Source organism: Budorcas taxicolor, chromosome 21 (assembly GCF_023091745.1).
Source record: "Budorcas taxicolor isolate Tak-1 chromosome 21, Takin1.1, whole genome shotgun sequence".
NCBI classification, from domain to species: domain Eukaryota; kingdom Metazoa; phylum Chordata; class Mammalia; order Artiodactyla; family Bovidae; genus Budorcas; species Budorcas taxicolor.
In genome coordinates this window covers 68,230,912-68,244,357 of record NC_068930.1, presented here as the reverse complement: position 1 = coordinate 68,244,357, position 13,446 = coordinate 68,230,912, and the positions used below count along the sequence as shown (strand labels likewise).

The 13,446-nt window shown below is 60.8% G+C and overlaps 1 protein-coding gene across 1 annotated transcript in view; it reads left to right on the top strand.

Annotated features, from left to right (window-relative positions):
- Nucleotides 1-13,446, top strand: part of CCDC85C (coiled-coil domain containing 85C) — a 75,581-nt gene that overhangs the window by 51,336 nt on the left and 10,799 nt on the right. The window contains exon 2 of the mRNA XM_052659973.1: nt 7,979-8,052. Within this exon, the coding sequence (XP_052515933.1) occupies nt 7,979-8,052 (74 nt within the window). The remainder of the gene's footprint in view (nt 1-7,978; nt 8,053-13,446) is intronic.

The following is a 13,446-nucleotide window of genomic DNA, read 5'->3' as shown; positions in this document are numbered from 1 at the left end:
CAGGGGAAACTGAAGGTGTGGGGAAAGAAGTCTCTTTTTCCCTCTTTTCCTCTGGTTTCAGTCTGGCTTGTCAGGCTTCCTAAGCAGTAGATGGGGAGAATGAGTTTGAGTTTTCGGCTTGAGAACACCCACAGCTGCAGGTGGATCCAGACCAGGGCAGGTTCTAAGTGTGCTGGGCTGGTCCCTCCAGATTTCAGCGTGGGTTGAATTAAACGCTGGGCAGCCCCAGGAGGGCAGAGCACCAACCTGTGGGTCCCCAGAGCCGTGCGTGTGGCACATGGAGGGGCAGGGGGCACCAGGGGCAGCCATGTGCCTCGTCGGGACAGGGTGAGCGGCTGGCATGGGGAGCTCTCAGTTTTCATCAGTGAAGTATTCATTTCTCTCTGTGCCCATTGATTTTCTTGCCTCTGCAGGATCCAGATGAGGAAGGTGGGGCACGGCTGTCTCGTTTGAGCTGGAGAGGTGGGATCTGAGGTTTCCAGGGCCCACTGTCTCAGGGCATGGATGGGGGAGCCGGGGAGGGGCTGGGTGCCAGCCTTTCAGAGCCTTGTGACCCCGTGAGGTCCAGAGCCTGGGGGCTGGCAGGTACCCTTGGAGGAGGGGAGCTCAAGGGGAGAGAGGGCCAGGAGCACGCCGTCCAGGGCAGAGCTCCCTGGGGCCTGGGCCCTGCCTTGGAGGCGGAGAGTTTTCAGAGCTGCCCCACGGTGAGAATGTGTGCTCAGGGAGAGGGAGGGGAGGGGAGGTGAGGGGAGCCGTGGACCTTCCCAGGCCTTGCCCTGTGTGCCTTGATGGGTGGCCTGGAAGAGCACCAGGTTTGGGGATGGACACACACTCACACTCACACACACTCACACACGCACATCTCAACTTGTGGCCCTGCTTTCATGAGCTCTGTGATGGGACCGATTCCTGGCACCCTCCGAATCTTGGTTTCTCCATCTGGGGAGTGGGTGAGAATCGCTGTTCCCCTGACCAGGTCAGGGCTGTGATTGAGCAGCGCCAGTCCTCATGGCCGTGATGTTCTGAGGGGCCCAGGGTGATCGTGTGGCCCCAGGGCTGCCGGGGGGCCTTTGAGGAAGGGCGGAAAGAGCCTTGGCTCTAGACAAAGCCAGGTTCACATCCTAATCCTGCTGTGTTTTTGCCCTGTGACTCTGGACTTGCTGCCTCGCCTCTCTGAGTCTCAGTCCCTCTGCAGTAAACAGGGACGGTGTGCGAGGGTCACGGGGGTGCCGGAAGGATTGGGCTTTTCTCAGCGCCTGCTGACGGACAGTAGTGTGCATGCTCCGTCCTGTCCGACTCTTTGCGACCTTGTGGACTGTAGCCCACCAGGCTCCCCTGTCCTTGGGACTTCCTAGGCAAGAATACTGCAGTGGGTTTCCACTTCCCTACTCCAGGCATACAGTCGGTGCTCAGTAAAATTTGCGTTCTCGTTTGTTCTGTGTGGACGGGAGAAGTCTTTCTCACGCCTGAGGCTCTGGAAGTCGGCTGCCTTGGCCCGCACGCCCTGTGGACCCACTGTGGGCAACTCAGATGGGCCGGCCTGACGGGAGGAGGGAGGTGCCGAGGCAACCTGCCCTGCTCAGCGCTGCCCCTGCGAAGCGGTGTCCTCACAGGAACCTGATGTTCCTCTGATATGCCTGCCGCAGCCCTCTCGCCTTCATCCATAAATAATGCCTGTCTCACATTCAGCCCGTACCTCCTGGGGCAATGATGGGTGCCAGCAGACAGATGCCAGTGGGCACCGGCCCAGGTGCTCCCGAACCTGCCTGACCCACCTCCCTGCCTTTGCTCGCCCTGCACCCTCAGCTGGGACTTGCCTCCCATCCCTGCCCCACTTGCCTGCGGGTCAGCGTCCTGCTTGTTCTTCAGTGCTCAGCTCAGATGCTGCCTCCTTCAGGCAGGAATCCCTGACTTCTCCTTGTCAGCGCATCCTTGCTCTCTCTGTGCCCTGTCATCCCAGGGCACTCTACCCTTTGCCCTTCAGCAGACTTGGTTATTCCTGCAGCTCCTTCCTTAGGCTGGGAGCCCCTCGCAGAAGGGGACCATGTGCTGGGACAAGCATGCTGACTGCCGGTTCTGCCAGTACCTGGCCCTGTGACCTTCGCTGAGTGTTTTATTCCTTCTCTGTAGGTTGGGCTTTCTGCTGCCCACCTGGCGGGGTCTCTGGGGGGGGACTAGAAGGGAGCAGAGTGAGTGCTCCCCATGCCCTCCTCCCAGCTTCATGGGGAAACCTCAGTGTTACCGCCGCTTCTGTCCAGCCTTCAGCCTCTGCTTGCTTCCCGTTCACAGTGGGGAGCTCACTCCCCGCTGGCAGCCTGGACTGTCATGAAGTTAGTGACTCGCCTTTCTGGTCCTGGATTTGGGGACCGTCTGCTCTGTGAGAACGCAGTGCTCTGGTGACCTTTGGGATTGCCCAGGGTCGGGAGTAGGTGGGTCTGGGATTGGAACGCCCTTTAAGTCCTTTCAGGACCCAGGACAGTCCCGGGCTCAGCTGGATTAGTGTCCTTGTGGTGGTGGTGGGGGGGTGGTTTAGAGGGGTGGGGGGTGGACCTGCACGGCTCTTTCGTTAGAGGTGAACGCAGCGGGAATGTCATCCGAGGGCCTGCCAAGCCCGCTCTGCAGGCAAGTGCGCCTTGCTCTGTGTCTCTTAGTCTGCTCCAGCTTCTCTGCGTGGCTTATAACCAACAGGAGTTTCTCTGTCTGGAGGCTGGGAGCCCAAGGTCAAAGTGCCAGCAGATTCAGTGTCTGGGGAGGGCTGCTTCCTGGTTCACAGGTGGCCTTCTCCTGCTGTGTTGTCACAAGGCAGGGGGCACAGGAGCTCTCTGGGGTCTTTTTTATTAGGACACCAATTGCACTCATGGGGGCTCCACCCTCATGACCTAATCACCTCCCGAAGGCCCTGCTTCCTAGCACCGTCTCGCTGGGCATTAGGCTTCAGCATGTGGATTTTGCAGTGGGGGCAGACACAAGCATTCAGAGCGTAGCCCCTGCTCCTGCAGCTGGTCGGAGCCCCCGGGGGTGGTGCTCCTGGTGGCCCTTGACTGTGTGGCTCGGTGTGTCGCTGTGGCCTTGTTTCTTGCCTTGGGGGCGGGGGATACCTCCCATGGGGTCACCTGTCAGAGGCGACAGCTCCACCACCTGGGCAGGTGGGAGATGCATGTGGAGACTGAGCCTCGTGGCTCAGAGCGGGGGCGTCTTCCGGGCCCGCCTCACTTTGTTCCGATTTCCGTGGCTGCAGGTGTGGGTAGTGCTCACTTGCCCCCTTGGAGGTGAGTCCTGAGATGGGGGAGAAAGGAGAGAAGCCCAGAATGGCTCCCGGGAAGGCAGAGATGCTTTTAGGAGCTGCTCTTATTCCCTGGGGCAGAGTGGGGAGGGAACCTGGAGCAGTGAGGGGGCCTCGGCTTAATGAGACCTTTCAGGCCCGATGGAGCCCCAAGCCCTGATGCCGCAAGCGACCCCTTCTTAATGAAGCGGGAGGAGAAAGGGATTGAATCAGACGTGGAAACGTCAGCTGTCTCCGGGCAGGGCGTCTGGGCGTGAGCCCCCACGGAGGGCCCCAAGGCATGGCATGGCTGCATCTCCTGCTAGTGACCAGCCACAAAGCCTGCCTGTCCCCAGCCCCTGATGGGGCACCTGCTCAGGGAGAGGGGGCTGGCAGGGATCAGGGCCGGTGGGGACCCTGGGAGAGGCGGCAGCTGCAGAGTCACCCGTGTTGCTGAGTATCACGGCGCCTGCCCCCCGGCCTCCATCCCCTTCCTCCCGTGCAGAGAAGGAGAATTATACTTTCTCCTGACCATGGCGGGCACTGTTGGCGCCTCCCAGGTCCCCCTGGCACTTAACGCTGCCTAGCCCACCGCCCGCTTCGCCTGCCAGCACCTGCAGCTCTGCATGGGGGCTTGTCCCGTCCCCCGTCCGGGTGGGCAGTCCTGGGGCACGCACACCCTTCGTCTGCCGGGAGCAGCTTCCGTCAGCAAGCCCCTGGGTCAGCGAGTGACTCTGAGGCCCCCAGAGCTCCCCAGAGGGTTGACACCCCCTGTCCTCGGCTCCTTCTGGTCTCCCCTCACCTCCCCACGCCTCCCACCTGGGCTTCCCAGGCCCGCCTCCCGCCTAACCGCTTGCCCACGCATCCGTGTCTCATCTAAACTAAGACGTAAGTTCGTGGTGAGACAGCGTGAGTGCTGCGGGCTGAGGTTCGGGGAGCACTGGCCCTTGGCCACTGGCCTTGTTCTGCCCTGGGTGGCCTGGGGGTGCCATGTCACGGTCACAGGCTGGGTGCTTCTGACTGACATTGTCGCTGCTGCTGGGGGGAGCTCACAGGATTGAGAAGGTCGACTCCTCTGGGGAAACCAGTTCGACCCACCCGGAAGGATGAATTCTCCTTAGGTCCTTAGGTCTCCCAGGACCTTCTGGGCACCCAGCAGTAAGGATTATCAAGGACTTAGAGGAGGCGGCCCCATAGCCTGTTAAACTCTATGAGCTAGGTGGGGAGGGGGTGACAGGGGTGATTGGACATGGCCTCTGGCCCCCAAATTCTTGCAGTTTGGACTGATGCTGAGGCTGGAGTGACATTGCCTAGCTAGGCGGGGGAGCTGGGCCAGGAGGGGAGATTTGACCTGGCGGCTTCCAGGAGGACAGGGTGGCCTGACGGTCAAGGCCAGCAGGGGCTTGGAGACCTGCAGCTCCGTGACCCCCCCCCCGCCCCATGGGCCACACCCCGGAAACAAGGATCCTTGAGGAGGGGTGTAGGGAGGCCTGGTGCTCAGGCTCCTGGGAGTGAGACCATTGTGGGGGCGTTCCCTGTCTCCCCGGATGGAAGGTGGATCATGAGTCCCCCAGAATTGGACCAGTGGGTCCTGCACGGGTCAGGGGAAGTCTGAGGGGATGGATACCTTGGCCAGCCCAGCTCGGGGATCCCTTCTGCAATCAACCGCCCCCCTTACACCCGCTCCTACCCCAACTCCCCTCCACCCAGCCATCAGGCCAGGAAATGATGCTTCCCTCCCTGCTGGTTCCACTCATTACTGCAAACCCTGGGATTAATTTAATTACACGCTTGTCTCCTAGAGGCTGGGGCATGGAGGCGCCCCATGGGATCCCAGTTGCCCACGGCTGCTGGGGAGGATGAGGGAGCCAGGCCCTTTCTGCCGTCCCCTCCTCCCACCCCTCCCCCTACTTGAGGATCCACCTGGCTCTCATTCTTCCCCACTGCAGGGCACCTGCTCTGACCCCTGGGTGACCAGATGTCCGGCTCCCTGGCCCCAGGCAGCATGCACAGGCTGGTTTGGGGAGTTGAGGGTAGAGACAGTGGGGAGGGGTCCCACGGGGCAGGGCAGGTTTATCCGGGACTTTGAGGAGGCAGCCTCATGGCTGTTAAACCGAGCAGGGTTGGGCAGGCTCAGGGCTGGGCCTGGGGCTCAGGAAAGGCCCCCAAGCCAGAACTGGGGGATGTGGGCAGAGGGTGGGTGATGGGGTCCACTTTCCAGGCCATGATCTGGGCCCCCCTTGACATCAACAGGGGGCTTTGTGATGTGGAGGGGAATCATTTAATCCCTCCTGCTTTTTTATAAAGAAAGATCTCTCCCTATTCTAAAAGCAGATTATTGGAAAACTAACAGGCAGTGGTGTGAATAAATAAAAGATCACCCGTCCCCTCGTGAGCAACACTGCAATCAGTATTTCTGTGTGCCTCCTTCCTGGATTTATTTCAATACACAGATATTTTTAAACACAACAGCAATTATATATGTGCTTTTGCGTCCAGTTCTTTTCACTGGCGTTGAAGTGTTTTTTGTTTTTTTCCTGTATTGTTGAGGAGAGACGCTCTCCCAAACGTCATTTGAATGATGATGAAGGTGTGAACTGTCTGCTGTTGTTGTACAAGTAGTTTCAGTTTTGGCCACTGTAACACCATCTGCATGGAGCTGGGAGGGTCTTTTTCCCAGGTGGTGTTCCAGGGAACCCTGCTGCCAGCAGTCCGTGAAGGATACAAAGTGTTGGGGAGCCCAGGCTGCACCCCACCTCCGTCTTGGTGCTCAGAGGACCCAGAAAACCACAAACACTAAGGCCCTTCCCGTCAGGCCTGTTTGTGTGGATAGGTGTGGACAGCTGTGGGTGCGTGTGGGTGGGTGTGGACGGGATATGGGAGCTGCTGGGCAGTTTGGGCAGATGGGTGGGGGATGGCACAGGGCATGGACTGCAGTGACCGCCGAGGGCCCCCTGCCCAGGCAGGGAAGATCTACCCAGCCCTGACCTGGGTGCCGTGTCCTAGTGGGCGGCCTTTGGAGTCACCCCCCAGGTCCAGCCCTGCTCCGCCACTGCCCCGCGTGTGTATGAAGAAGCCCCTTGACCTCTCGGAAACAGAGCTACCCTGTGGCTGCCGGGGTCCCCTGTAGGGCTGGGGGTGGGAGGCTGGCAGGCGAGTGGCCTTCTTCCTCTCTAGAAGCCTCCACATTCCTGAGAGGTGACTGGCGGACAGCAAGGGGAGGAGTTGGCTGTGTAACCGGGGTGGGGTGGGCCGCCACCATTCCTGCCCAGGGCTGGGCCGCAGTCTCCTGGGCACACAAGCCTCCCCAGGTCCTTCTGAGGCGCTCGGGGCACAGAGTGAGCCCCAGCAGGCAGGTCAAGGGGCAGCCGGGCACCTGCAGGGGGAAGTGTCTCCCGGGCATCTCAGAGGGCAGAGCTGCTGATGAGCAGAGGCTGGTGGAGCCGGGGCCGAGCTCCAGTGCAGGGGGGTGGTCACCCTCTGCCCCGTCCTCACATGGAGCCTGGGCCGAGCTCCAGTGCAGGGGAGGGGTCATGGCCCCTGGGGAGGGGGCACCCACTGCCCCGTCCTCACAGGGCACCAGTGGGCTCCTCATCGGCCCACAGGCTCCATGGGGAAGGGGCGTGATGTCCATGTCGCACACGGGGCCCCGCAGGGCTGGGGCTCCTCTGGGGTGGTGCTGACTCTGCTGCCTTGGTGGCATGACGGTCCCAGCTCGTCCTCTGGCAGCAGCCAAGCCCCCTTTGTCTCCCGCCCCTCCCCCGAGAAGGTGGAAAGCCCCGTGGGGGGCGGTGTTGTGGGTGGCTTAGGGAGCTGGCTTGCGTTGAAGGTCTGGTGCCTTCTGAGATGAAGGGTCACAGTGTGAGCCAAGAAGACCCTGAGTCCTGTCATGGGCTGCGGGGGCGGGGCAAGGCAGGAGCAGCAGGCTGGCCCAGGGGTGGGCAGGGTCCTGGCTGGCTCCTGAGCCAGGAGCCCGTGGGACTTCAGAGGTGCGCGGCAGGCCCCTCCCAGGTGCCCGCAGACCTGGGGAGGTGGCCGCACTGTCACTGAGGCGTCGCCCAGCCTCCTCCCTCTGCCCCTGCTGTGATCTCCCCTGCCCCGCATCCTGCCTCCTTCTGCCTGGCCCCTCTCCTGGCCTCCATCCAAGCCAGCTCCCTTGTCCTGGCCTGGAGGGACTTTTCTCTTCTGAGCCCATTTCCAGCCCCGTGGGGAGGGAGGACCAGGGCTGTGGGTAGCTGGGGTGGTGGGCTTTCTCCTGCTTCTGATGCAGCAGGCTCAGTGAGTCGAGGGAGGGTGGGTTTCACCCCCCTGCTGCGTTCAGAAACTGGGGGCGTGTGGTTGGGGTGTCTCTGGCCTGGCCCCTGACCTCAGGAAAGGTGCTGGGTTACGCCTACAGTCGTTTGTAGAAGTTAAGATGGGACGGAGTAGGGGAAGCCCAGAAGCCCCCACTGCGTGGGGAAGGGCCTCCCTGTGCCGCGGGCCCTGGGGTGGGCTGCTCCGGGGTGAGGGGGCCATTAGGGACCTCCTTTTGGACCTGAAGCCCTGCGGAGGCTGAAGGCGTCAGCCCAGGACCAGCTGGTGAGAGAACCCTTCACCCTGGTTCTGCAGGTGGATGGGGGAAATCAGGCCCCAGGGCCCACCCGGGGGGCACGCAGGGGAGGACCCTCCTGCTGGAGACAGTCTGCCAATGGCTGACGCGGCTCTTGTGTCTTTCAGATCCCTCGTCCACCTACATGAGGCAACTGGAGACCAAGGTGAAGCTGCTGGAGGGTGACAAGCTCCTGGCGCAGGTAGGCTGGCTGCACCCCGAGGACCACGGTGCCCTGCCACCACCCACCGCTCCAGGCACCACCCCCAGCCTCAGGTGGCCTCCGGTCCCTTCCCGCTTCGTGCCCCCAACATTCCATCTGCCCTCCACTCCCGCTCAGTCACCTCCAGGGACACCTGCTCGGGGACCCACAGCCTCTAGGCGTCCTTCCATCCCGGCCGTCCCGTCTGTACCCTCGGTGTCCTGCGAGCTCCTCGGGGGCCTGGAGATGCTGTGGAGCCCACGCTTGCTGAGGAAGTGGGCTGCTTTGCCCCTCTGCCGGGTGCATCAAGGCCCAAGAGGCAGACAGGCTCGCCCTTTCTCAGACTCGTAGGGGACCTTCCCTGGTCCTGCTGTGCTGGTTTCTTTATGGGCTGGGGTCTGCCCTCCGCCCTCCTGCCTGGCCTGAGAGCTGAGGCCAGGCCTGACCCCGGCCCGTCCCCAGCACGGGGACAACAGGTCAGAGATGGGTGATGAGGTTGGTGCGGGAGGAGACGGAGCCAGGTGGCTGCGGGCGGCTGGAGCATGGAGGGGGCCTGACTGCCTGGATGAGGATGAGGGGCCCTCCCCGCTGCGGGGAGCCTGTGGTCAGCTTGGTCAATCGGGGCACCTGGATGGGGGGGTGGGCTGGCTGGGTGAACCCTCCAACCTCTCTCCCGCTTGTCCTCAGCCCTGACTCCATCTTAGCACCCGCATCTCCCCAGCCACGCTTGCTGTGGCTGGCCTGGATCCCAGAGCGTGTTTCTGGGAACCGACCCCAGGGAGGGCTCAGCGGCTGTGCCCGGTTGCTAGGTGACCAGTGCCACTGCCCACTGGGCAGCTGCTGGGATGCTCACAGCCCCGAGGGCAGCCCCACGGCTGCCATCCCACCTCTCGCCCTTGCATGGGCGGCTGGAAGGTTCCCTTAGGTCCATAGGACTCTGCGGAGTACGTGGTCCACGCACTCTGGCCTCGCTTCTCCATGGCCGCCGTGTCAGGTGTGCAGCCGGGCATCGGATTGCAAGGCCCGTTTTCGGGTGTCGGGTGTCGACTGCTCGGCCCCACGTGTGCAGGCTCCTCAGGCCTGGTGAGGGCAGGGAGGTTGGGGGCTCGCCTGGCGGTGAGCTGGGGCTCCCTACACCCAAACACTCCCTGGGGGCTGGTCCTGGTTGCGAAGGAGGGTGTGTGGTGGGGGGTTGTGGGGACTGTAGGCAGAGGTGATGGGGGCGTAGCATCAGGACTTAGGGGCCTTGGCTCTGGAGCTGGTTGCTGTCCAGCAAGTAGGGGAGAATGGCACTGTTTCTGGGGAGAAGCAGGTTGAGAGCGTGGACCCCAAATTCCAGATGCCATTTGAGTGTTGTTCCACGGTCCAGCCCGGCCGTGGCTTGTGGTCCTGTTTCCAAGGACCAGGGTGGATGTGCCCCTGTGGCCCCTGCTCTCCTAGGCCGCGCTGTCCCGTCGAGAACATGCACCCACTTGCACGTGGTCGACTTGGCCTTGTCGCTTGCCATTTAGTCGCTCAGTCGTGTCTGACTGTTTCGTGACCCCAGGGACTGCAGCCCGCCAGGCTCCTCTGTCCATGGGCTTCCCCAGACAAGAATACTGGAGTGGGTTACCATTTCCTCCTCCAGGGGATCTTCCCGACCAGGGATCCAACCTGCATCTGCTGCATCATAGGCGGATTCTTTACCACTGAGCCACTGGGGTCTTTGACTTGTTCAAAACCTTCACACGCTCAGTCCCCAGGGTGGCAGCCCTTCCTCTTCCTCCTCCCTGTGGGCACCCCTTGATCTCACAAGGAACACCCCGCCATGGCTGTGTCCACTTGCCCCCCGCCCACATGGGCAGAGGTGGAGGTTGACAGGGGCCCTGTGTCTGAAGCATCGGGGTATGGCCACCACCTGGGCAGGGGGTGTCTCTGTCTGGGCCCTCCCCTCCCCAAGGCTGCTCTGACCTGCTCCCTGGGGGCCTTGCCCTGGAGGCAGCAGCAGTGGGGTTCTGTCCCCAGCTTGTGCCCACGCTCGGGCCAGGCTCTCCGGGCACAGACTTCCATCCCTCAGGTGGGGGAGTGGCCTCTCACCTGGGCGCAGGCTTGCTGGCTGCAGGCAATCAGGTTGGGCTTTAGGGAATAAGAGCATTCTTTTGCTCAGCTTCTTGCTAGTGCAGGAGAAGTGCTGGGAACTCAGAGACTAGCCAGTGAGCACTTGCTCCAAGCTCTCCTCGCACCGCAGGCTGCTCTTGCTGAAGGGGTTTTGGGATCCTCCCTTGGGGAGTTCGGCCCGCACCTGTGCTGGAGTGTCAGCTCCTCACGTACTGGGCTGCAGGACCTCAGCGGTCACATCCTCAGTGCCCAGCTGGACTTGGTGGATGCATCTGGGGAGCCCTGACTGTATCCCACCTAGTCTTCTGGGTCAGAGGGGAGATTGGTTCTTGCCCAGAGTGAGGAAGATTTGCTTAACCCAGGAAGAGCAGCTTCATAAGGTAGTAAGTGTATCATCTTTGGAGATAATCACGGGTGGATGGGTGGGAGCATGGGAGGATGGATGACCAGGTTTAGGAAGGAGACTGCTGCCACGGGTGGGAATCTGGACACAGCCTCATGGGCTCTGGCTTGTGAGATTTTATGATTCTGGCACCTAAGTCTTCTCAGTGAAATAAAAATTGCCCAGGAACCTCCAGCCCTGTGCAAAGCGGAAAAATCTGCCTTTTGGTGAAAATCAGCAGAGAGCAACATTATTCTTTTAACTATCTTCAGATAATGTGGCTTTGGGGTTTGGGGGAAGGGGCAGAGGGCCTCCGTGGGTTCCCTTTCCCACTGCCCACCCATCCCCCTCCCCCTCCCCCCCATTGCCTCTATTTAGCTCCAGAATAGCTTTAATTAAAAATGCACCGGAGTGTCCACAGGCTAAATTAGTGTATTGCAGTTCGTATTTTCTTTCTCGTGTTGGCTTTAAAATTTCATCAGCGCAGCTGCTCCCCCTGCGATGATTCATCTGGAGCTGGGTCCGTGGTATGATTCTGCCCGTGGATTCCGTGCCTGGCAGGGCTGGGCTGGGGGCGGCTGTCATTGACGCCGCCGTGGTTCCCTCCGTTCACTTCCCTGCGGGGCTGATCAGCAGTCAAGGCTCTACGTGCGTTCAGAAGCCAGCTTCACAAAAGAGCAAGAAGCTTGTTGGGCAGGAGCGGGCAGCCCTCCGGGGGCGCAGAGGCAGTGGTCCAGGCTGGCGGCTGGGACAGGCTCCAGGTGCCCGTGCCTCCTGGCCCCAGGGCCCGCATGTTCTGTCCTGCTATGCCGCAAGAAGTCGCTGAACACTCAGGTTGAAAGTGACCTCTGGATTTACACCGAGCTGGGATGGGGAAACTGAGGCCTGGGTGGAGGAGGATTTCCCGGGATGGGTGATTGAGTTGGTTTGCTGGGGCTGCGCAAGGAAAGAGCCATATACTTGGTGGGGGTAGGAGGGTGGAAAAGGGGCTTAAGCAACTGAAATGCACTGAATGTATTGTCTCATAATTCTGGGGGGCGTGGGGTCAACAGGGCCACGTATAAATCTGATTGAGACACAGTTCAACCTGCCGCCATAGGGCTGTCGGCCTGATGGTTTGAGAAAAAGTGGGTTTGGGCCCTGGAGGAATCTGGGTTCAAATGATGCCTGCTCCAGCTCTTGGCCTCTCTGTGTGTGGCTTTAAGCGGGGTGTCTTATGTCCCGGTGCCTCGGTTTCTTCTCCTGTAACCCAGGGATGACGAGGTGCCCACTGCAGCCCTGGCTGGAACCTGGGGCGCCCTGGGCAAGTGTCTGCCCTTCCCTCCTTTTCCTGGTCTTGGGAGCCTGGGATTTTTTCAGGGTCTGGCAGACTGCGCCCATTCAGCTGGGCTTGATGCCTGATGAACGGCTTGCTCCATTTTGTACTTTGAGTTTTGAAACATCCAGGCCTTGGGACTGAGAAAGGGGCCTCTGCTGTCCAAGCCCATGGCTGACGCCTCCTTCCTGTTACCTGCCTCCCTGGCGGCGGGGCTTGTTCTGTTCGGTGCTTCCCTCACCCAAGCCCTCTGGAGGTCCTGGCCTCATAGTGTGTCTGCTCGCCAGCATCCTCTGTGACATGCCGCTCTGTTGCCAGGCTCTGGACCATCCCTTCTTCCCTTGTTTGATGTCTGCGGTTGGTCATCACTTCCCTGTCCCCTCTGTCATGGGTGACATGGTCTCTGGAGGCCTTAAACTGGTTCCTTAGCAGAACCTTAGACCCAGTCCAGCCTCTTTCTCAGCCAGGGAGGACACCCCCTCTTTCCATCATCAGATGGATGGTCTGTCTAGCGACGTGGGCAGGAGGAGAGGCTAAGAATTCACCTCTGTACCTGAGGCTTAACCTGTGTCCATTGTGAGACAATGGACAATAGCCCTCAGCCTGGCTAGAGGGCAACCCCAGGAATTTAGAACCAGAGGGCCTGGTTCAAATCCCTAAAGCGCCACTTACTGACTGGGTGGCCCTGGGCTTAACCTCTCTGTGCTTCTGTTTCCCAAATATAAAAGGAGGACACTGACGGTGCCTGCCCAGGACTGAAGGGCGAATCATGGGAGGCAATGAGGGCCAGGCCTGGATGGTGGTAAGGGTCGTGGGTCAGCGACTGTGACCTTGCCTGGGGGTCACTCAGCTTCTGAGTGTCTTCTGGACCCCGTTTGACATGCAAGAGGCCAGGAGGCAGGGGAGCTGCTCAGATCCGTCACCTGTGATGGGATTTGGATTTAGCAACGTCTGTGAGAGACTTTGCTTTCACTTTTCACTTTCATGCATTGGAGAAGGAAATGGCAACCCACTCCAGTGTTGTTGCCTGGAGAGTCCCAGGGACGGGGGAGCCTGGTGGGAGGCCGTCTATGGGGTCACACAGAGTCAGACACGACTGGAGCGACTTAGCAGCAGCAGCAGCAGTGCCCTCCAGTGGCTTCCCAGGGCGCTCGGCGGTAAAGAATCCATCTGCGATGCAGGAGACCTGGGAGATGCGGGTTCAATCCCTAGGTGGAGGAGATCGCCTGGAGGAGAAAAGGGCAACCCACTCCAGTGTTCTTGCCTGGAGAATCCCATGGACAGAGGAGCCTGGAGGGCTACAGTCCACAGGGTCGCCAAGAGTCAGATGCGGCTGGCTGAGCGACACACCCGTCTTCCCCCTGCGGAGGTCACATGGCCTGCCCCTCAGTCACCTCATTGTGCCAGAGGACGCAGGAGCAGACAGTGGTCATTGTGGCCGAGACCTGGTCTTGTGGCACCTGTCGGTCACAGGACGCTCCTGGGCTGTACTCACATCCCAGGTTGAGAGCCAGCGCTGCGTGGGGAGGAGGGCATTGCCAGCTGTGGATGAGAAATACCAGCCATTCGTTAACCACACGTGGACGCCACGTGCCTCATC